This window comes from Pelophylax lessonae (genome assembly GCF_965119305.1).
Source record: "Pelophylax lessonae genome assembly, chromosome: 12".
Lineage (NCBI taxonomy): Eukaryota > Metazoa > Chordata > Amphibia > Anura > Ranidae > Pelophylax > Pelophylax lessonae.
Genome location: NC_138779.1, coordinates 194,033,235 through 194,058,124, shown reverse-complemented (window position 1 = coordinate 194,058,124; position 24,890 = coordinate 194,033,235). Strand labels below are relative to the sequence as shown.

Below are 24,890 nucleotides of genomic sequence, written 5' to 3'. Positions count from 1 at the left end.
TAATGGTAACCCAGGGGAACCCGTAATCAGCAGTTCCCAAGGGAGTACTGCTACATACATATTGCTTATATGCTTTAAATATCAGTTCTTTTCGTTTCTAGTGGGAGTTTATGTCATATTTCAGATTGTTGTTAAAAAAATGTGCTCTGTCAGTAAATGTTCTATGTTTCGTCAGTTGAAAAAGTTGTAGGGGGCTGGTAAAACTGCCAGTCATCCAAAAAAAAACAGGCCCATATTTGCCAACTGTCCTGATTTTGCTGGGACAGTCACAGATTTTAAAAAGCTGTCTCAATACGACTCTGTCCCGGAAATCAAAGTCATCCACAGATAGAATCCAGTAAATATTGTTCTGTCACATTTGATTGACCGCGGGCAGCTGGCACCACAACTCAACTGGCTGCTGGGGCTTTGTTCACATCATTGCCGAATGGGTGCCCGCACACAGGGGCATGCATTGTTGTGCTGTTGGGTGGGCACATCACGATCTTGCAGCTACCAGTGCACGGACTATAAATTAACACCACTACCTTAAGGCATTCCCACAGGGCTGCTGTTAGACATCGCGGGGCCCCGTACAGTCTACCTGGCAGGGCCCCCCCAAGAAAATATTAAAGATATATTTAGCTAAAATTACAACAAAATCACTATTAGCAGACACAAATATAACATAACTCGCATAATTCCTGCTAAATCTAAAAAAAAAAAAAAACTATGTTAAATAAAAAAGAAAATGAGATGAGAAAAATATACAGGCTGGGCCATTGGAGCTCAGTGATCAGAGAGACAGAGAGAGAGAGAAACAAAGTTACAAATAAACTCCTGAGCAGTGCTGGGAGGGGGGCCCACACAAGGGAGGGGGATTAGTGAGGGATAACTGTCTCTTTCTCAGCAGATAAAAGCTGATAGCCGGGAGAGGGACAGATCAGATTCAGGTGCTGGAGGAAGATTTCTGTTTTTGTTGTCCATCACTAATCCCCCTCTCTGTGTGGGCCCCCCTGTGTGCTCGGGCCCCCTACAAGAGGGCTGGTGGTCCCCCCCCCTATCAGCGGCCCTGCATTCCCACATGGCCATAGCATTCTGGCTTAGGAGGAGTGGGGGCTCCTGGGATTCGTTTGACTTTTGACAATGCATGCCATGTCCATTCTACCCATCTGAGCAGCGTCCTGAGGGGGTTTTCAGGTGGAGGAGGGGCATGTAATCTGTGCGGGGCAGCTCTGTGCTGATATCTAGATCCCACCCACTGGTAAGAGTGTGGTGGGAGTGAGTGTGGATGTAGGGTCTGTTGGCGGGATGGTTTAATTTGCGTTCACTTCTATGCAGAGCTGTAGCCTGTATGTGGTCTGAATGGCTGAGTGTACCAACAGCCCTAGGGCCACAGGCAGGGCTAAGCTGTGTATATGATGCCTAAATATTACTGGAGCCTGGGAACCTGGGTACAGTGCTTAGGGGTGACATCACTACTGTTTTGCAGTGAACTGTGAGGCAGGAGCCTGTGTGCAAGGAGTTTAGAGGCTGCCAAGAGAGGACTGGGGTCTCCAATGCAAGTCTGCCTGGGGGCACTGAGCTGTCACTGCAGCAAGTAGATAGTGTGCAAGAGATACTGCCTGCTGCTTTTGAGAGCCCAACTGGGAGTTGTTGCTGAGACCGCATGGCAGCTGTCACCGGTGAGAGACCGCATGGCAGCTGTCACCGGTGAGAGACTGCATGGCAGCTGTCACCGGTGAGAGACCGCATGGCAGCTGTCACCGGTGAGAGACTGCATGGCAGCTGTCAATGGTGGGAGACCGCAGGGCAGCGGTTACTGGTGTTGCTGCTGGTGGGGGACCGCATGGCAGCTGTCACCGGTGAGAGACTGCATGGCAGCTGTCAATGGTGGGAGACTGCTTGGCAGCGGTTACTGGTGTTGCTGCTGGTGAGAGACCACATGGCAGCTGTTACTGGTTAGAGACCCCACGGCTGCTGGTAATGGTGTTGCTGCCAGTGAAAGACTGCACAGTTGGTGTTATTGGTGGTGTTACTGGTGCTAAGCGGCTGCACGGCTGGTGTTACTGGTGAGAGAAAGTTGAATTGGTTTTAGCAAAAAATTTTTGCTTTTTTATTTTATTTATTTCCATAAAAAGGCCCACCAAAATCTTCAGCACCAGGCTCATGATGCTCTTAATCCGGCCCCGGCTACATTCCATTTTTTTTTCTTTTTTCTTACTGTAAGTTTATTGAATATAAAAAATAAGTACAGTACATCTTATACAATACAACAAGTATCTGAAAAACACAGTTCCATTGAAACTTTAGTCTCCTTTGCAGGAAGAATGGATCAATAAGTAAGATAATATTGACCATCTACCCTAGTCAGGTGGGAACAAAGCTGTATGTAAGAATACAAGGATTCATGCATTATAAGAGATAATGCAACTGGTACAAAAAAGGGAAAAAACAAACAAAAAAAGACTAAAAAACTAAAAAACCTAAAAAACATAAACCAGACAAACTTCTATGTTCAAAAGTCCAAAAGAGAGCTTCCAGGATATAAAACAAATAGCAGTGACTTTAATACTGTACAAACAATTTCTTTGCTGAGAGAGAAACATATGCCACTATGCCTACGGTCAAATCAGATAGCAGAATGTTCTAGACATTAAACCAAACATATGCCCTATTACAGTTAATAAAAAGGGAATAACAGACCAGGGATCAGGTAGCTCACAGATATCAAATAATTCAGCCCATTGACCCAGATCTTATCAAATTTATGGGGACATCCCCTTGCTTCATAGGTCAACCTATAGAGTGGCAATACATGGTTAATCAGATTATTCCAGAGATTCATTGAGAATTCAACCTCCGAATTAATGCATTGTAACACCACAGTTTTTCTAGCATAAAATAACAAATAGAGAAGAAATTGTTTTTGAAACCAGCCCAAATCAATATCCTCTAGCACCCCTAGGATACACCACTTCGGATTACAGACATTAGAGAGGTCAAAATGTGTGGCAATGAATTGGGTAACGTGGATGGCTACATTCCTACAGACAATGGAACCATGGAGAACGAACGAAGTTACCCTCTAATAGGAATTTGGAGATTTGGAGGAGGCTGAGAGCAAACGAAGAGACCTTTTTTGAGTTAAGAAATCATACTTGAGTAGAATATTTTTGAAACCTGAGTGTATTGTCACTTTTATTATTGACACCGTAAGGAAACACCAAAATAAAGTATCAAAGGCTGCACCAATAATGTTAATGGCAGTGCTGCCTGACTACGGTAAATATGCCCTGCCTAATCACTTGCCAGTGGAACATTAACCCGGATTGCTGGAATCGGGGGGCTTTTTTTAACTGTGGCCTGCTGGCTGCTTCCTCAACAGGGGATTTTTTAGTCCACTGCATAAAAAAAGTACTGTCCCCTCTTGGAAGACTGCTTGAAAATAGTGACAGTAACACACAAGGTTGGCCAGTAGGCCTCTCACCAAGCAATACATGTGGTGATGTCCTCCTGTCTAGTCTTGGGTCACTCTCCTGGCCATGGTAGTAGTAAAAGGGAAGGCTGGGAGCAAAAGAAGGTACTTTTTGGAGTTAAAGTTTTTGTAAACTCTTACATATACCCAGTAAAGTGTCTTTGTCTCTTCCCTCGCAGAGAGGGAGAAGGAGAGACAGAGGAAGCGCTGCCTGGAACCACTTTGAAAAACCCTTAAAGCAAACCAAACTACCTTGGGCAAGAAGGGAACCCAGAAGCTCCTTTCCTTTTTTCCTGGAGCACCAACCTTGGCTGCTTATGGCAGCACAAGCCTGACATACCCACAGGTTCCCGCTGCGATAAAGGGACTCACACATGGAACAGGCAAAATATATACTTGGTGATGTAAATCCTTGATAAAGGCTACAATATAGCCGAAACGCGTTGGATACGCACAGGGAATCTCTGTGATCACCATTCCAAGCCTCAAAGCATGGAAAAACAGAGATAAACATCCCTATAAAAGTCACCATATTACATTTGTCATGGAATTTTGCGAAACCTTTTCTTCACTTACTCACCTTGGGTCTGTAACCCAGCACTTACCAATACACAACTATATGTGTTTTTGAGTTTATGTTAAAATCATTTTTCAAATAAATCTATTTTATATTTATTTATATTTCTGTATATTTTCACTTGCCCATAAAAGTCCCACCCTATTGGTCTGAGGCACCAAAACAACCCCCTCAGTGTAGGGTCTGCTCTCCTGTGTCATCAGCTAGGCCAAGGGTCTTCAAACTATGGCCCTCCAGTTGTTCAGGAACTACAATTCCCATCATGCCTAGTCATCTCTATGAATGTCAGAGTTTTACAATGCCTCATGGGATGTATAGTTCTGCAACAGCTGGAGGGCTGTAGTTTGAGGATCCCTGAGCTAGGCGCTTCTCCACCTTCATGTGCCTTGTTGCTGCACTGCCTTCCAGACACCTCCTCTGTCAGATGTTGCCGGCATTGTTGGTTTTACAGGAATCCTCTGCAACTCCTTGTAAGTGTTGCTGTGCACGTCTGGCCGTGTTACAGTGACTCTCTTAACACCTTGTCAGAACTTTTCTGTTAAATACATTTTTCCACAATATCTGGTCTTCGTGTACCTTCAGTCGTCTCTGGGTACCCCATATTGGGCCCTGTTCACATACTGGTCATCATACGAAGAGTTCTGCCAAGAACTCTGTGCTTTTCTTTTGCAAAGAGCGCCCTACTGCCAGGAATGGGCCTTAATTCCAGCAGGAGTTAATGTTCTACTGGCCAGTGCTCAATCAGAGTGTACTTACCGTAGTCAGGTTGCACTAGTGTTAACATTATTATTGGTGCTGTCTTTGATTCTTTATTCTGGCACTACCTCGTCCTGTCAACATTAATATTGTGGTTACAGCTGTGTCAGTGTTGTTCTCTTATTTTCGGTCTACTATGTCCAAAGGGGAACAAATGCTATTAGCACACTCTGAATTGTGTCCAGCAGTATATTGTGAGAAGGGCATTTCATCTGATACGATTGCAGCCCCTTGATACTTTTTGGGACCCACTCATCTGCTTACCCGGGCCTGTTTTGGTGTTGGCTCATCTCGCCTTCTCCCCACTTTCTGGTGGGGGGGTCCTGTGTCCGCCCTGGCGATTTTTTTCTCCCATTCATTCCTTAAGCATAGCCTGACTAGGAAGACCCACCCAACCTGTCCTGAGGAAGTGAAAAGTTCCTATTGTGAAACACGTTGGCTTTCCAGAGTGGAGTAATTATGAACACTGATTTTGAGTACTTCTGTTGATATTTATACAATCTTATCCCTGATACTCCTTTTTATCTCCATCTCTGGGTTGGGTGTTCACTGGTCACAGAGGGTGTTGCTGATTTTTTATTGTTTGAATTTTTAATCTTTGTAATAAAATATATACTTTTTAACCACTTTACCACCGGAGGATTTTGCTGTCTTACGTCCAGGCCACTTTTTGCGATTCGGCACTGTGCGACTAACTGACAATTGCGCGGTCATGCAACGCCGTACCCAAACGAAATTTACGTCCTTTTTTTCCCCCAAACAGAGCTTTCTTTTGGTGTTATTTGATTACCTGTGCAATTTTTAATTTTTGTGCTATAAACAAAAAAAGAGCGAAAATTTGGAAAAAATAACAATATTTTTCACATTTTTTAATAAGAAATCCCCCCCCCCCCCCCCCAAAATGTGAAAATCGAATTTTTTTTATAATTTTTGGCCAATTTGTTTTCTGCTACATATTTTTGGTAAAAAAAATCGCAATAAGCGTATTTTGATTGGTTGGCGCAAAAGTTATTGCGTTTACTAACTAAGGGAAAGATTTCTGTAGTTTTTGGTGTTTTTTTATTTTAACGAGTAATGGCGGCGATCTGCGATTTTTTTTGCGGGACTGCGACATTGCGGCGGACAGATCGGACCCTTGACTGACATTTTTGACACTTTTGGGGGTGCCAGTAACATTACTACAGTAATCAGTGCTATAAATATGCACTGTTACTGTAAAAATGACACTGGCAGGGAAGGGGTTAATTTTATTGGAGAGGGAGGGGTTAATGTATGCCTGGTGCTTACTAACGTGTGTGGGGGGAGGTGACTGAGTGACACAGGGACAGATCACATGTTCAGCTATGCTGAACCCTGCAATCTGACCCTGCCTGTCACTTAGGAGATCCGCCCGCTTTGTTTACAGAAACGGGTGGATCTCCACACTCGATTCCCCGATGATCGGGGAAGAGCGGCGGTGATCACCGCCGCTCCTCCCCTGGCCCGACTCCCGCTGTAACTGAATACAGCGGGAGCGAGCATCCGGTGGCGCGCGCGCCGCCGAGAGAGGGGAATGTCTAGGTCTACGTCGCCAGACAATAACGAACCACTTTGCCGCAGTACAGTCAACGTGACTGGTCGGCAAGTGGTTAACTAAGGTGCTTCATGTTGTGCTGATAGAGTCTGCCTTGTAGATACAAGGTATTCTATTATATCTACCCATAGTGTTTAAAGGGAAAAAACATTTAAAAAATGTGTTTGTATTGCAGACCTTTTACTGCATTTGTTTCCTTTTATTTTGCCATGACGTACACTTTATGAAGGAGCGACAAACTTTTGTCTGCTGTGCGGAGTGGCATAGAAAAGACCTCTGTCTGATTACTGGGTCTTGTCTCCAGATGCTTTAAAGTGTTCGTAAAAAAAAAAAAACTCAATACCAAAAGCGTTATAAATGCTAGGAAGCCAAGGACACAAACACAGCGAATTCCAGTAACCATAAAGTCAAAAGCTTTTTGAGGTAACACCCAAAACTAAAAGCAAGTGCAAATAATAAACTTTAATGCAGGTAAGTAAATATTATATACATTTATTAAAGCAGAACACTATGTAAAAGAGAATTTTGTCAATTATGTAAAGTGAAAATTTACTTTACTGATTTTGTGTCTGTTTTTATAACACACGATTTGGATTGAAACCTGTCTCAGAAAATATATTTCTTGTATGGTTTCCAAACATGGTAACCACTACACCCAATAGGAATGTAACCAGTACTGAATCTCCCCATCCGCTTCCTATTATTAGAAGAACATCTGCATTTTTGCTGCTTTAATGAATTAGACCAAGCAAACTTTATAGACCAAGGGGCAGTTTATGGTCTTTCAAAATATAAGTGGGGTGGAGGGGGCTGGTCTGTGGCCAGTGGGAGTAGAAAATACCCTTGCATCAATGGGAGTAGAAAATATTTCAGGATCAGGGGGAGTATATAAATTACATAACGCCTGTGGTCAATAGCAGGTGGAATAGTGTCCGATAATTGGTGTTAGTGAGAGGAAAAGTACCCCTTTGCTGGTGTCAGTGCAAGGAATAGTGCCCTAAGGTTGGTGCTGGTGGGAGGAATAGTGCCCCACTATCACTGGAAGGAATTGTACCCCTGCATTGGTGTCACTGGAAGGAATGGTGCCTCATCCTTGGTATCAGTGGAAGGAATGGTGCCTCAGTGTTAGTATCCTGGTGGGAGGAATAATGCCCCACTGTTGGTATCAATGGAAGGAATATCACCCCTGCATTGGTGTCACTGGAAGGAATGGTGCTTCATCCTTGGTATCAGTGGAAGGAATGGTGCCTCAGTGTTAGTATCCTGGTGGGAGGAATAATGCCGCACTGTTGGTATCACTGGAAGGAATATCACCCCTGCATTGGTGTCACTGGAAGGAATGGTGCCTCATCCTTGGTATCAGTGGAAGGAATGGTGCCTCAGTGTTAGTATCCTGGTGGGAGGAATAATGCCCCACTGTTGGTATCAATGGAAGTAATATTACCCCTGCATTGGTGTCACTAGAAGGAATGGTGCTTCATCCTTGGTATCAGTGGAAGGAATGGTGCCTCAGTGTTAGTATCCTGATGCGAGGAATAATGCCGCACTGTTGGTATCACTGGAAGGAATATCACCCCTGCATTGGTGTCACTGGAAGGAATGGTGCCTCATCCTTAGTATCAGTGGAAGGAATGGTGCCTCAGTGTTTGTATCCTGGTGGGAGGAATAATGCCCCACTGTTGGTATCAATGGAAGTAATATTACCCCTGCATTGGTGTCACTGGAAGGAATGGTGCTTCATCCTTGGTATCAGTGGAAGGAATGGTGCCTCATCCTGTTGGTATCAGGGGAAGGAATGGTGCCTCAGTGTTAGTATCCTGGTGCGAGGAATAATGCCTCACTGTTGGTATCACTGGAAGTAATATTACCCCTGCATTGGTGTCACTGGAAGGAATGGTGCCTCATCCTTGGTATCAGTGGAAGGAATGGTGCCTCAGTGTTTGTATCCTGGTGGGAGGAATAATGCCCCACTATTGGTATCACTGGAAGGAATATTACCCCTGCATTGGTGTCACTGGAAGGAATCGTGCCTCATCCTTGGTATCAGTGGAAGGAATGGTGCCTCAGTGTTAGTATCCTGGTGGGAGGAATAATGCCCCACTGTTGGTATCACTGGAAGGAATATTACCCCTGCATTGGTGTCACTGGAAGGAATCGTGCCTCATCCTTGGTATCAGTGGAAGGAATGGTGCCTCATCCTGTTGGTATCAGTGGAAGGAATGGTGCCTCAGTGTTAGTATCCTGATGCGAGGAATAATGCCTCACTGTTGGTATCACTGGAAGGAATATTACCCCTGCATTGGTGTCACTGGAAGGAATCATGCCTCATCCTTGGTATCAGTGGAAGGAATGGTGCCTCAGTGTTAGTATCCTGGTGGGAGGAATAATGCCCCACTGTTGGTATCACAGAAAGGAATATTACCCCTGCATTGGTGTCACTGGAAGGAATCGTGCCTCATCCTTGGTATCAGTGGAAGGAATGGTGCCTCAGTGTAGCATGCTGTATCTGTGGGAGGAATAGTGTCCCATAAGAGTGAGTGGAATAGTGCTCAGAGTGCCAGATAAAGGTCAGCAACAGTTTGAGGATGGTGCTAACCAAATTCCTCTATTCCCAACTTTAGATGGAGTAAACTAGGTGGATGTTGGATGTTTGGGCTTTGATTAATCTTTTTATGGCTAGTTTGCATGCACTTAACTGGATTGGAAAATTCAAAATCCAGAAACGAATATGTTAAGAGTAATGATATATACACGTCAGCTTTTTGCTTTTAGATGTGCAGTTGGGAAGACAGTAATATGCCATAACATGTTGGGTCTTTGCCAGGAAATGAAGCATATTTTCAACATGGTCTTTCTTCTATTGACACTGTGTAGCCATTACTTCAATATCATTTCAACCTTTTCCCCATCTATAATGCCAAGTGTATCTAAAGCCAAAACTTTTTCTATTGAGTTTTGGACTGAGTGGTGAGAGGTCAGAGCATCTTTTGGGTTTTTATTGCTGTCTATGTGCCCATTAGGCTTCTTTCACACAGGTGGCAGACTCTGAATAGCTATCTATGGTGCATTACTTTTTAGATCATGGGTTAGAACCGGTTTTCAAGGCATTCAGAAGCCAATACCACTGATCTTACATCTTACTTTGAAATACAATGCCACAACCGCCATAGCCATGCTCGGCACACAGTTGTGGCAAGGTCACATTGAATTTAATGAGTGCATTTGTCAGGTGTAATGACTACAACCTGCAACATGCCCAGTAAAAACGAGTGCACTGCAGTGCAAAGCAGCAGCATCTGAACTGCCCCATTCAGCAATTAGGTAAGCATACGCTATATTGTCAAAACTATTGGGACGCCTGCCTTTGCGCACACATGAACTTTAATGGCATCCTAGTCTTAGTTTGTAAGGTTCAATATTGTGTTGGCCCACCCTTTGCAGCTATAACAGCTTCAACTCTTCTGGGAAGGCTGTCCACAGGGTTTAGGAGTGTGTCTATGGGAATGTTTGACCATTCTTCCAGAAGCACATTTTTAAAGTCAGGCAATGATGTTGGATAAGAAGGCTTGACTCGCAGTCTCCGCTCTAATTTATCCCAAAGGTGTTATATCGGGTTGAGGTTAGGACTCTGTGCAGGTTAGTCAAGTTCCTCCACCTCAACTCGCCCATCCATGTCTTTATGGACCTTGCTTTGTGCACTGTTCCAAATCATTTGGTGGAGGAGGGATTATGGTGTGGGGTTGTTTTTCAGGGGTTGGCCTTAGTTCTAGTGCAGGGAACTCTTAAGGCATCAGCATACCAAGACATTTTGGACAATTCCATGCTCCCAACTTTGTGAGAACAGTTTGGGGATGGTCCCTTCCTGTTCCAACATGACTGCGCACCAGTGCACAAAGCAAGGTCCATAAAGACATGGGTGAGCAAGTTTGGGGTGGAGGAACTTGACTGGCCTCAACTCGATAGAACACCTTTGGGATGAATTCGAGTGGAGACTGCAAGCCAGGTCTTTTCGTCCAACTTACCTCACAACTGCTCTTCTAGAAGAATGGTCAAACATTCCCATAGACACTCCTTGTCCACCTTGTGGACAGCCTTCCCAGAAGAGTTGAGGCTGTTATAGCTGCAAAGGGTGGGCCAACTCAATACTGAACCCTACAGACTAAGAATGGGATGTCATTCAGTGGTGTATTTAGGTTTTGTGCTGCCCTAGGCCTGACTAAACTTGTGCACCCTCTAAATTAAATATGGCCCACCCCTTCCTGTAAAGGCCACACCCCTTCCTGTTTATGACCCACCCTGTCATCTGTAAACCACAGACCACAACCACAGTCTCAGTGCCCATCAGCATAGCTTCATCAGTTCCCATAAGTTCAGCCTCATCAGTGCCGCCTCTTTACTGCCCGTCAGTGCAGCATATCAGTGTGGCCTCATCAGTGGTCACCAGTGCAGCCCCATCAGTGGCAACCAGTGCAGCCTTATCAGTGCCCATTAGTGCTGCCTTATGTCACGGGTTTAGTAAGATTACTCTTTTAAGATATTTGGACTTGTGTTTGCTGCCACTAATTGTAATTATAGGATTATTTCACTTATTTTTATAATAAATAGGAAGTCCATAGTCATTATACAAATAATGACACATTTTTTTTGCTGCCCCTCTGCAAAGTGCCGCCCTAGGCCTGGGCCTTGTTGGCCTAGGCCAGGATACAGCACTGATGTCATTAAAGCTCATGTGTGTGTAAAGGCAGGCGTCCCAATACTTTTGGCAATATTTTGTATATAGGAATTGCTTCCACGGCCTTTAGACAGTGTGAATGAGGCCTTAGGGAGATGCACTCTCTGTTTGTCCCCTAATCCCCATCACTGGGACTGAATATAACGGATAATCTAAAATATTGAGTTGTCATTAAAATAGGCAGAGGGGAAATCTTCAAATGGCAACTCTTGTTACAGTGGCAACTATCTAAGAGGTGATTTGCTTCACTTTGGAGAGATTTGCCTTGTCCTGTGTTGGAAAATCTTACTATAAACCCAGCATTGTATGTGTACCTCCTACCTGCTTCTTTTTGGATAAAACCAAGCACGGTATGTGCGAATATGATACGCAATCTGAATTCAGTACAGAGGCCAATGGAGAAAATAATTTATAATTAGACTGCTTACCTCTTTTTCTCCACATATATGGCTGACCGTGGATGCAGAAGCTGGACTGGCGGAGGGTCCCAGGACAGAGACCACACCTTTCGGTAGAATTTGACACACTGCAAGATAAACAAAATATAAGAAGATAAGACTAATGGTAAGACAGAGAACATAATGTAGGCATGGCTGGGTCAATTTTTTAAAGTTTAGGCGTTACACAATTAAGTTGAACAAAGTATGTCTAGTTTAACCAATAGAAAAAATATATAGAAAGCCTTCACATACAGAACCCCAGAGTTTTTCTTCAGTCGGAACGTGGTAGAACAGAGTTCCGCCACCTTCGGCACTGGCCCTGTACTGCCATTAACTACTTTCACTTGTAAACAGAAGCCTAGATTCTGTGTCTAAAATTGAAAGAGCTTCTGTTCAGGTGGCTCCGTAGAATCCTGACTGCCCTCCCTTCCCTTTTTATCTCCACCGAGCACTCTGCACCACTCTTGGTCTTTTGCTAGCTGCAGAAAGGGTTCTGTGGTGGAGGCAGAGCACCAATACTCCCGGCTTCTGTTAACAAATGTGTGGGCGAGGAGGGAGCAATCTGACAAATATCCAATATCCTTCGAGGAGGGAAGTAACCTCCAGTAATTTGTTCCGAAAGATGTGTATGGGGAGGTGAGCTGGCGGGATGTTTTGGGATGTCAGGAAGGCGTGAAAGTGGCAGAGTGCTAAGGTGTTAGGGGGCAGGGAGGTGCAGAAATGGGGTAAGTGTGCAAGAGTGTGGTAGGCACTGGGTGTGTGGGTCTGCAGTTAGCATCATTTGCTACCTATATGCATGTCACTACCCAATGCCTGTGCAGTGGTGGTGCATTGAATTAGGGCTCATTCACACCACGCAACTTCATACTATCTGCATTCCTTCACCTGCACATAGTACCTGCTGCAATACACTCCTCTCCTAAACATGGTACTGCACTCCAGAATCCTGCACTCTGTACATAGCACACTCATGAACCCTGTTATCTGTATATAGTGCACTCCTGAATTCTGCACTCTGCACATAGCGCACACTTGAACTCTGCACTCTGTACATAGCGCACTCCTGAGCTCTGCACTCTATACATAGCGCACTCCTGAACTCTGCACTCTGTAAATAGTGCACTCCTGAACTCTGCACTCTGTACATAGCGCACTCCTGAACTCTGCACTTCGTATGTAGCACACTCCTGGACTCTGCACTCTGTATATTTCACTCCTGATACTTGCACTCTGTACATAGCACACTTCTGAACTCTGTACATAGTGCACCCCTGAACTCTGCACTCTATATGTAGCGTGCTTCTGAACTCTGCACTCTGTACGCAACGCACTCCTAAACACTGCACTCTGTATGTAGCGTGCTTCTGAACTCTGCACTCTGTATGCAACACACTCCTAAACTCTGCACTCTGTATGTAGCATGCTTCTGAACTCTGCACTCTGTACGCAACACACTCCTAAGCTCTGCACTCTGTATGTAGCACACTCCTGGTATTTACCAATGCCCTTTTAAGGCCCTCCTACTGTTAATGCAGTTTGTCCACACCCATCATTTGATGTAGTGTGCCCCCTTCTCCCTCCGGTATGGGGGTGTGTGGTTTAGTTTCTGCACCTATTCTCTGAGAAGAAAGTCTTGTACCCGCAGTTGATCTACAGGAAGGTTAAGAAAAAAAAAAACTAAAAGAGTATGGTCCAATTTGCTCCAGCAGGGGAAAAAAATTCCTTCCTGATGCCCAAGAGGGCAATCAGATATTCTCTGGATCAACAAACTCTGATGTTATTACCTGTAAATTTCAATATCTAGTTATTTTGTGCATTTAGGAATGCATCCAGCTCTTTTTTAAGCACTCTACTGAGTTGGCCAGAACAAGTTCCTAAAGAACACTTTTCATATGTGGAGGTTTAATCTCTTGTCTTCCAGGCATAGAGTGCCCCCTTGTCCTTGGTTATGACCTTCCCCCCAGCAATAAGGTTCTGGTGGAAGTTTTTTCTATAGCGTAGATGTAAACCCTAATAATATGATTTTTAGTTTGCTAAAGCTCTGTCTATTCTAAACAGTTTCCATGGTTTTTTAGAATATATTTTTTATCAAATCTGGAGTAGACAGAATTGGGAGCAGCTATGCATGGTAACCAATCAGCTTCTATCTTCAGCCTGTTCATTTAACAAAATGAAAGATAGAATCTCACTGGTTGACATGTACAGATTCTGGCTGCTCAAGGTTTTTTATAAATTCTTCTCATTGTTTTTACCTTTTCTGCGTCTCAGTGTTGCCGATCTCCTGCAGCCTCTTTCAGTCACTCTCTGTCTACATGCATTTACTCTGACATTGGCTGCAAATCTTTGCTTTGGACTGGCTTCCTGATACTAAAAAAAAAAAAAAGGACCTTGCTCATGCAATGTGTGTTGGTACAACCACTTGCAACCTTAATCAGGGGTGCATGTAACAGCGTGACAACAGAGGAACACAATTGGGAGACAGTTGTCACCCCATAACAGAAGGTGCCTGAATGGCATGATCACTAGGTATTAAAAATAAAACTACATATTAAACAAGATTGAAAACTAACTTTGAAGGCACTTTAATAAGTTAAAGCTTATCTGAGAATGTGGTGGTTGGATTTAGTGCTTCCTAATTTCAGTCTATTCAAGAAGCACCTAAAATCAGACCGGTTGCCAATGGTAACAATCCTCTTTTCTTGGTTCCAGTTGTTATAAGGGCCTCAACAGGCTTTTGTTTGCTTCAAATGGGTTTAGTATTCCCATTAAAGTCTATAGGAATGCAAAACCCACTTGAAGGTCAAATGCAGACCAGAAAGTCAACTGAGGGTCAGGTGCACCTGTCAATAAATTCTGAAGGATCTCAGAAGCATCTTAAAATGATGCAAAACTGATGCCATTACATAAGTCTAAAGTTAGTCGACACAGTCCGGAGGCTAGTCAAACACTTAGACATTTTGGAGGCTTTCAATGAATTTTCCTAATTCTTAATTACATCAACTTGTTTGGTAGACCAAAATCAGGAAATTATCAAAGCACTAAAGGGACAGTGGACCATTTGGTTTCACATTATTGGGTAGCTCCTGACTGTCCCTCATTGGCACTTTTAGTCTTAAAACCAAATCCAAGGCTTTTTTTTCAGCAGGAACGTGGGGGAACGCAGTTCTGGCACCTCCAGCACTGAATGTATGTAATGGCAAGGGGTTATGGGGTGGGCTGGAGGGTCTAATGATGCTGGCTGCTAAGGGATCTATTTTTGTGGCAGGTCTATTGTTGCTGGGGCATATATTGTTGTAGTAGGTCTATTTTTGCTGGGAGGAACTATCTTTGCTGAGGGGATCTAATGCTGCTGGGGGATCTATTGTTGCTGGGAAGCATCTTCTGTTGAGGGAGAGGTCTACTGATGCTGGCTGCTGGGAGATCAGTTGTTGCTGGCAGGGGGCCTATTGTTGCTGGGGGATCTAATGTTGCTGGGAAGGATCTACTATTGAGGAAGAGGTCTATTGTTGCTGGCTGCAGGGGATTCATTTTACTTCTTTTCTGGTTTTCATTAACACAATCATACAAATTAATTAGCACCACAAAATTACATTTGGTTCTGTATTCTATCAAAAAGGCAATAATGGGAGGTGGGTAGGGGGTGGAACCAAGGGACAGTGCTCTGAGATGGGTAAGAGGGTGGAGTGGAGGGTTGACTCAGAATAGGGAGTACCTGTGCCTATACTCTGAAAAAAAAAGGCCCGGACCAAATTTCTATGTCCCTCTTTCCTCCTCATTTGTCCCTCGTTTTTCTCTGATATAAATACCCCTAAAAGTTGTACTTTTTATCTACCCAAAGCATTTAGCGATCTTGTCCTATATTCCTTTGTCTCTAATACATTTTAAATGTGTTACTGCTAGGCTGTAGCCAGCCTGAGCTAATATTTACTTTTTCAGGGTTCTGTAGATTTTCCCTAAACCTGGTGGGCTGATTGTTAAGGCCAAACTCCCACTAGTGTGATTTCTCCTGCATTTGTCGTTGCACTGGCTTGTACAACAATGGAAATTATATTATTCTCAAAGGTGCCCTTTCACATCAATGAGACATGGTGCAGTGCAATTTTTGAAAAGGTGCAGGTGGTTCTTTTTGTGGCACTGCCCCCCTAGGAGCTACTGGATAAGATGGGCCTCGACCCTCTTAAGAGCCTCAGCCCCTCTGGCACACCAGGTTGAGTGTACAAACATACAATATCACAGAAAATCACTGAAAGTAATTCATAATAGGGATCGACCAATTATCGGCAAAGCCGATATATCGAGGGCAGATCTGCACTTTCCCTGATATATCGAAATTGGCCCCTGAGGTTACCGATATTGCTGATATTTCGGGAAAGTGCTTGTACCGGAGTGATGCCTGTAGCTAGAGGCATCACCCCGGTACCGATGTCCATAGCCGACGGTCGGCTGTCTTGTAATGGCAACCGATGCGGCTGAGAAGACACTCGGCTGTCATTACAAGGAGCAGGAGGGGACTTATCCCCCTCCCGCCACCTTCCACGGCATGCCCGGGTCTCCCATCCCACCGGGAGACCCGGGCATCCTACCTGCACGGCCGCCGAAGGCCGAAGAGGAGACCCGATCAAAGCCGCATTCGGCTCTGATTGGGTCTCCATGTAAAAACCCGGAAGTGATGTCATGACATCACTTCCGGGTATTCAGCGCGAGATTAAAAAAAATGACAGCATTCAAAACAGCCAAACTTGGCTGTTTTGAATGCTTTTAAGTGCAGAGGAGGGGTTTGGGGCCTTTTAGACCCCCAGATCCCTCCACAACAGAACCTGTCAAATGTAAAAAAAAAAAAAAAATGTTTTTAAATGTACAAAAATATTGGCCAATGTTGGCCAATATCGATATTCAATGGCCAGAATATCGGTATCGGCAACGAAAATCCGATATTGGTCGATCACTAATTCATAATACCCAATAGTAGTGCTTTAGCAAAGAAAACAGGCCCCAAACCAGGAAGTAAAGGCAATCTTAAAATATTGTCACCCAAAATGGTTGGTAACTAGGCATGCATAAAATAGATGAATAATGGTAATACCACAATTTAGCATACAAAGTGATTAACAGTAAGGACTAGGCATAAGATGACATTTGACGTCCAAATCAGAATAAACAGTAGCAAGGCCACCTCAAATGCAGCAGTGAGTAGTAGTAAAGTTTAATCTTCTGAGAGCTGGATCTATACTAACAGAACACATTTATGGAGAAGATGAGAGTCCTGGAGCGACTGGGTATGCATTTTCCAAAAGAAAGGACGATGGTAGCGTAGGGGCATAGGAACAAATGGGGCTTGCTGAATAATTTATACAGGTACGACAGCCCTTTGAGATGTTCTTCTGCTGGCTATCGTTGGGGCCCTTTAAGTGCACCCAGAATAAGCGCAGCATAGAGTGCAGTATGGGTGTGGTATTAATTGGGTACTCTTGGGTACCCTTGGTGGTACCCACCAGTGATCACTTTTCAGAGGGCCAGCAATAATAGCTACACATCTGAACTAGACTTTAGAGCACTTTCAGCCCCCCTATCTCCCTCTGAGTCCCTAGAGCCCTTCAGTTCCATGTACACCTAAGAGCCCATCTCCCTTCCCATCCTTCATCCCACTGACATAGATGTCAATCAGTCCTGCTCGGTCTGACAGCAGTGACACACATTTCTTACCAACTGACACCAATGCAGCACCATTTTTCCCCTGCCTGACACAGGGACATTTTTCCTTCCAGTGACACCACTGATACAAGGACATTTTCCTTCCAGTGACTCCACCAACACAGGGACATTTTTCCTTCCAGTGACACCGCTGATAGACATATTTTCTTCTAGTGACACCACCAATGCTAAGACATTTTTTTCTTTCAATGACACAACTTCCACAGGGATATTTTTCCTTCCAGTGACACCACTAACACAGGGACATTTTTCCTTCCAGTGACACCACTGATAGAAGGACATATTTTCTTCTAGTGACACCACCAATGCTAAAACATTTTTTGCTTTGAATGACACCACTCCCACAGGGACATTTTTCCTTCCAGTGACACCACTGATACAAGGACATTTTCCTTCCAGTGACACCACCAACACAGGGACATTTTTCCTTCCAGTGACACCACCAACACAGGGACCTTTTTCCTTCCAGTGACACCACTGATACAAGGACATATTTTCTTCCAGTGACACCACCAATGCTAAGACATTTTTTGCTTTCAATGACACCACTCCCACAGGGACATTTTTCCTTCCAGTGACACCACTGATACAAGGACATTTTCCTTCAAGTGACACCACTAACACAGGGACATTTTTCCTTCCAGTGACACCACTGATAGAAGGACATATTTTCTTCTAGTGACACCACCAATGCTAAAACATTTTTTGCTTTCAATGACACCACTCCAACAGGGACATTTTTCCTTCCAGTGACACCACTTATACAAGGACATTTTCCTTCCAGTGACACCACCAACACAGGGACATTTTTCCTTCCAGTGGCACCACTGATACAAGGACATATTTTCTTCCAGTGACACCACCAATGCTAAGACATTTTTTGCTTTCAATGATACCTCTCCCACAGGGACATTTTTCCTTCCAGTGACACCACTAACACAGGGACATTTTTCCTTCCAGTGACACCACTAACAGAGGGACACATTTCTTTCTAATGAAACTACAGATGCTGAGACACTTTTTGCTTTCTGTGAAACCACCGACACAGGGATATTTTTCCTTACAATAACACCACCAATGCTGAGACATTTTTTGCTTTCAGTGACACCATCGATGCATGGACATTTGCAGGGCGTGGCTACGACGCTTCGTCATCACGCAAGCTTGTTGACCGACGGGAGAGTCCGGTGCAGCCACACAGCTTGCTGCTTTTTGGGAGAGAAATCCTATCTGTTTTTATTGCTATATGCAAGTTTTTTAAACCTATTGTCCAAAGATTTGCTTAGCGTGATTCCCTTTACAAGTTTTACTTGTTATTTTTTTAATAATTTTTTTTATGGGTTACACTATGGGCGTATATGCTTTTTATTTTTCATCCGTCTGCTGATGAACAAACCCTGAGTGGATCACATTTAGCGCTTTGGAGTTACCCTTCATAAGGAGATGTAGCATTTGGCCATACTATATGATGGTCCACAGGATCCGGGAAGAGGCTTTAATACTTGGTGTCACCTGGTGGTGGAAGCAGTACGCATTGTGATTGCGGGGACACTGGTGGAGCAAGTGAATCGTGGACAATTTGTTTCCTTTGGACTTTCTTGTTTCACATATATTTTAATAATTTAAAGTGCCCCATCCCTCCATGCTTGCGTGCAGAAGCGAGCGCATAAGTCGTGCCTGCATATGTAAATGGTGTTCAAACCACACATGTGAGGTTTCATCATGAGTGAGAGCAATAATTCTAGCACTAAACCACCTCTGTAACTCTAAATTGGTAACCTGGTAATTTTTGAAAGTATCGCCTATGGAGATTTATAAGTAGTGTAGTTTGTCGCCATTCCACGAGCTTGTGCAGTTTTAAAGCATGACATGTTAGCTATCCATTTATTTGGCGTAACAACATCAAAAATTGGGCTAACTTTAGTGTTTTTTTTTTATTTATTAATGTTTATTTTTTCCCAAAAAATTGCATTCGAAAGACCGCTTCGCAAATACAGTGTGACACTAAATATTGCAACGATAGCCATTTTATTCTCTAGGGTCTCTGCTAAAATATATCTATATATATATGTAATTTATCTATCTATCTATCTATCTATCTATCTATCTATCTATCTATCTATCTATCTATCTATCTATCTATCTATCTATCTATCTATCTATCTATATATATATATATATATATATAATTTATCTACCTATCTATCTATCTATATATATATATATAATTTTTGGGGGTTCTAAGTAATTTTCTAGCAAAAAATCCTAATTTAAACTTATAAACAAATGGTTCCAGAAAAGGCCTGGTCGGCTAGTCATTTTTTGCCAATCAGTTTGTCTACATATGTTGTGCTGAAAGCCAAACTTTAGTGTTTTTTTATTCATTAAAGTGTATTTTTTCCCCCAAAAAGACTGCTTCACAAATAGAGTATGACACTAAATATTGCAACGATCACCATTTTTTTCTCTAGGGTTTCTGCTAAAAAAATATATACATATATATATATATATACATTTTGGGGGTTCTAAGCAGGGCTTTTTTTCTCAGAGAATAGGTGCAGGAACTCCCCCTTTTCGAGTTACCCCTTTTCTCCACTCCTATCCACCTCCGAGCACCATTCCTCAGTTCCACGATTCCACCCCCTACCCACCTCCATGTACTGCCTTTTGAGAAAATACAGAACCAAGTATGATTTTTGTGGTGCTAAGTAATTTGTATGGAATGTAATAATGATAAGCAGTAAAATAGATTCTCTGCAGCCAGTAACAACAATGGACCACCCACAACAAAATTTCCACCCTAGCAACAATAGACGCCCGGCAGCAACAACAGATCTCCCCACAGCCAGCATCAATAGACTATCCTTCAGTCAGCAACAATAGATCCCTCCCTCAACAGTAGATCTCTCCCAGCAACAACTGACCCCCAGCAATATAAGACCGCCCCCCGCGCAAAAGTAGGTTTTCTACCACCAACAACAGACCTCCTCAGCAACAATAGACCCTCCCTGCAAAAATAGATCCTCTCCAGCTAGAATAGATCCCCCAATAAATAGACCCTGCAGCATACCCCAGCAACACTTATCATTACATACAGTCAGTGCTGGAGGTGCCGGAACTGCGTTCCCCCACGTTCCCGCAGAAAAAAAGCCCTGGTTCTAAGTAATTTTCTAGCAAAAAATCCTAATTTAAACTTGTAAACAATTGGTCCAGAAAAGGCCTGGTCGGCTAGTCATTTTTTGCCAATCATTTTGTCATGGCGTAGCAGGGCTGTGTTCTTCGTCTACATATGTTGTGCTGAAAGACATCCCTGTTGTTTCCTCTAAGAAGGTTTGGAGTTTCCAGAAGGTTTTAGAAAATTGCTAAATGTATCTCCAATAGAAAGTCTACACTTTGCAAGCTAAACCAGTATGGTTCCTCAGAGATGTAATTAACTTTGAATGAATCTCATAAACGGTCGATTGTAAGCACACAAAATGGCCGCCCTTGCGGTGCAAAAAATCACTGGAATATTGCTGGCTTCCCTCTATCATTACCCGCCATGGCGTTGCAGCGCCCCATAAAAGTCAATACACTTCACAGGCTTGACTAAACGTCAATGATTCATTCAGCATATGTATATAAACGCAGACATCTCTAGTGAAAGGTCTCCGTCCAGGCGATAATGTCTGTCTGTCGATTTTATTCACCTCATTAATTTCCCCTCAGTTTATGGCTCGTTTTTCTTCTTAGATTGCCGCGCATTCATTTCGCATCAGTTTCCGGGCTGACTCGTATTTGTCTTTCACTCACAATGTAAAGCGATCGGCTCCTGATTAAACGCCGGGTTCTAGGTCACATTTGATAATTAGGTCCTAGGCATTCTATCCTTGCTTTACCCATCTCAGGCGCCTCATGTAACGCTTCAGTAACACACGGGATATTGCCAGCGCATCCGAGACCACAGCGCACTAATTAAGGCACAATGGAGAATACTGAATCATGTTTATGAAACTAACAAACAAAGGAAGGTTATTCGAAGACTCATAGGCCCGCCTAATATCGTAGTGCAAAGTGCAATGGCGGTTTGCAAAGTGGCGTTAGCGCCGGCAAACAAATCGGTAAGAACAGAAGTTCGATTGGTTGATTAAAATGGCTGTATTTTCCACATATACATTTACCTGGCTTGTACTGTCGTGCTAACTAATGCTGCAGAATTATCTCACGTTATATAGCTGTAAATGTACGCATTTTTTTTTTTTTGCATGATTCCAGCTAGTATAAACTCAACAATAATATTCTGTACTACAAACCCCAATAAACGACAAAAATAAATATGAGAGCGGGATCAATGCCCGCATCCTCCACCAAAAAAAAATTAAACAAATATGAGCTGCACGCTCGACAAGTGTGTAATCAAAAATAATTAGCCGATACGTTTGAGCCGGATTCAGACCTTAGAGGTACATTATATTGTCAAAAGTATTGGGACGCCTGCCTTTACACGCACATGAACGTTAATGGCATCCCAGTCTTAGTCTGTAGGGTTAAATATTGAGTTGGCCCACCCTTTGCAGCTATAACAGCTTCAACTCTTCTGGGAAGGCTGTCCACAAGGCTTAAGAGTGTGTCTCCGCCCATTGGGAGACGCCACGCATACGGGGGGAAGGTGGAGCTACCGACGTCACCCGCTGCCATCTGGAGTTTGGTGAGGTCCGAGCAGGACTCTCCAAGACGAGATCATCTGTACACACATTACTGTCTTTTATCTACATAAAAGTAAGAGGCTGTCTTTTAATGCATTTTCAATAAACAAGCTATCAGTATTACGCTATGGGTCTGCCCTTTATGTTTCCCCATGATATGTGATTGTGTGGAGCTTATCCAGGAAGTGGCTATTGGCTTGCAGCGTGTTCTGATTGGGGCTTTCCTGTTGTGCCCTTTTAAGTGGATGTTCGATCTAGGAGTCTTTCTGAGAGAGGAGTTACATGCTTGACCCAAGTGTTTTTAAGGTGAGAGGCCAACTTAGAAGGTGGTGGATATCAGTGCACTAAGAGCACCAACTGTCATATTCAGGACCCCTTTCCTCACCCTTACCTCACGGGCTTTGCATGGACTTTTTTTCATATATATATACACATTATATGTTTTTCATTTTCATCCAGTTTGTGTTATTCATTTAGTTTTGATCATTAGCACTGCACTATTATCCATATACATTTCTGCATACGGGTGTTCTAGTTTGACCTGAGTGTTCAGCAGCTATAAATTTCTGTGTTTCTGTGCGCTGATATTTTCTTTATTTGTCTATGGGAATGTTTGACCATTCTTCCAGAAGTGCATTTGTGAGGTCAGGCACTAAGGTTGGAAGAGAAGGGCTGGCTCGCAGTCTCATCTCAAAAGTGTTCTATGGGGTTGAGGTCAGACCTCTGTGCAGGTCAGTCAAGTTTCTCCACCCAAAACTCGTTCATCCATGCTTTTATAGACCTTGGTTTGTGCACTGGTCCAAATCATTTGGTGGAGGGGGGATTATGGTGTGGGGTTGTTTTTTTGGGGTTGGGCTTGGCCCCTTAGTTTCAGTGAAGGGAACTCCTAAGCATACCAAAGACATTTTGAACAATGTCATGCTCCCCATCCCCATGCTTCATGCTCCCCATCCTGTTACAACATGACTGCACACCAGTGCACAAAGCAAGGTCCATAAAGACATGGATGAGCGAGCTTGGGGTGGAGGAACTTGACTGGCCTGCACAAAGTCCTGACCACAACTCGATAGAACACTTTTGGGATGAATTAGAGCAGAGACTGCAAGCCGGGCCTTTTTTACTCATTCTCCCAAAAAAGTAAAAGCCAAAAAAATATAAATAATGTCCCACCTTGTTCATCCACTATCAATCATATTGTCCAGATATGTAAATCTTTTGCTAATCATGACAACCCCAGCAATGCTTCCCCTCTGCACTACCACCGCTAAATGACAGATCCCCGATTTGTAGAATGTAAATTCACAGCCAAGGATCTGTGGTTATGTCAATTACCACATTAGGAAAAAAAAGACAATCCGCCTCCCAATGATGTTTTCCAGCTGCCACAATGACCTGCCTGTCACCCAACAATGTTTCTATGCCACACGTCCACAGCTAAATGTCATAATCCCCAGTGCTGCTGTAATGTAAACAATAGCGCTGGGGATCCCAGGGGCCATCATAGACCAAATATGGGCATACCTGGTCACAGATGTCTCCAAGGATTCCCAGAAGTTTTTTATATACAGTAGCTGGGGATTCGGACAGGAAAAGGAGTCCACTTTAGCACAGTCAGTGAACAGTGCAGGTTCAACAAGAACCTGAATCCCTTCCCTAGTAAAAAGCAGGCTATGCTGCCTCTGCAAACACAGCAGACACATATCATTCCATTCTTGGTGTTATAGACACACCCATTTGAGATTTTTCCCCCATTTACCATCAGTATACAGCAGCAGCCCTGAGGAAGGGGGGAGTCTTCATTCCTTCGAAACGTGGTGGCTTGATAACGTGTTGCTACTTTAAATAAACTACTACAAATTCACCTTCCAACATGCATTTCATTGGATATTGGGTGCTCTTTTCTACCCACATTCACTAGTACATGTGGAAACGACCTTGAGGCCATACCCACAGGCAGGGGAGGACTGGCAAGGGGGGCAGGGTGGCAATTGCCCCCCGGGCCACTCTGAAAAGTGGTAAAAACTAGTAAAAAGGCCGCAGGGCTGGATTAATGTAGGGGTCAGACACTGTATACAGCTGTCAGTCCAAAACCAGGTGGGCATGGATGGTGAGCTGATTCCATGGTTCTATAGGCCACTTGACTGGACTTGCCCCCCAGGCCTAAGGCTGCCAGCCCTCCCCTGCCCACAGGTAGCAGTCCAAGTCCCCAAAAAGGGCTCACCACTACCTTCCTATTAAATTGGGCAGAAGTCATTGGAAAAGAACTCTTCCAACCCACCCCCCACCATCAATTACCCATTGACTTACAACTGTTTGAGTCAGACCAGTGCAATCTCCAACCCTAAAGTAGTAAGAAGCAGGGGAGGCTCAGAGCCTCTGAATGTTCTTTATCCAGCACATGTCAGGATCATGCTGCACATTCATTACAGGCAGAAATAAAAAGGGGTGGCTACAGTTAGGGTGAGTGATAACATGTGGCAGTGCTTATATACAGTATGGTTAACAATATGGCATTTTCTGTATTCTGATAATGCATTGCTGATACTAATTGTTTATGAGTCAAATCAGAAGATCCTTTTATAGTATTGGTCTCTACTTCTGTCCCCATCTCAGAATTATGAGATTAATATGATGACATCACTACCAGTATTCTGTAAAAAAAAAAAAAATGGACATTATGGGAGAAATACAGACTCAGCCTTTTCACTAATTTGAATTTAAAAATGCTATTTATCACAGCACGCAGCCGGAGCACCTGTAACCCAGAAATCTGTATAATACTTAAGAGATTATCATAAAATCAATTTGACAAGGTAGTCTTTCAAAATTTCTATTCCTGGTCTCATGCATCAGCAATTTAGACTGGCAGCACATTTTCTATCATATATGCATGTATAATATATGTGAAATTAAAGTGCGTTGATTTCATAGTCTCGTCAGCTGCAGACTGAGTCTAAC

At 43.5% G+C, this 24,890-nt stretch overlaps 1 protein-coding gene across 2 annotated transcripts in view; it reads right to left on the bottom strand.

Moving 5' to 3' along the window:
• GRIK5 (glutamate ionotropic receptor kainate type subunit 5) overlaps positions 1 to 24,890 on the bottom strand; it is a 565,130-nt gene that overhangs the window by 219,524 nt on the left and 320,716 nt on the right. For both annotated transcript variants that reach the window (XM_082273102.1, XM_082273101.1), the window contains exon 4: positions 11,524 to 11,621. In XM_082273102.1, coding sequence (XP_082129228.1) covers positions 11,524 to 11,621 — 98 coding nt within the window. The remainder of the gene's footprint in view (positions 1 to 11,523; positions 11,622 to 24,890) is intronic.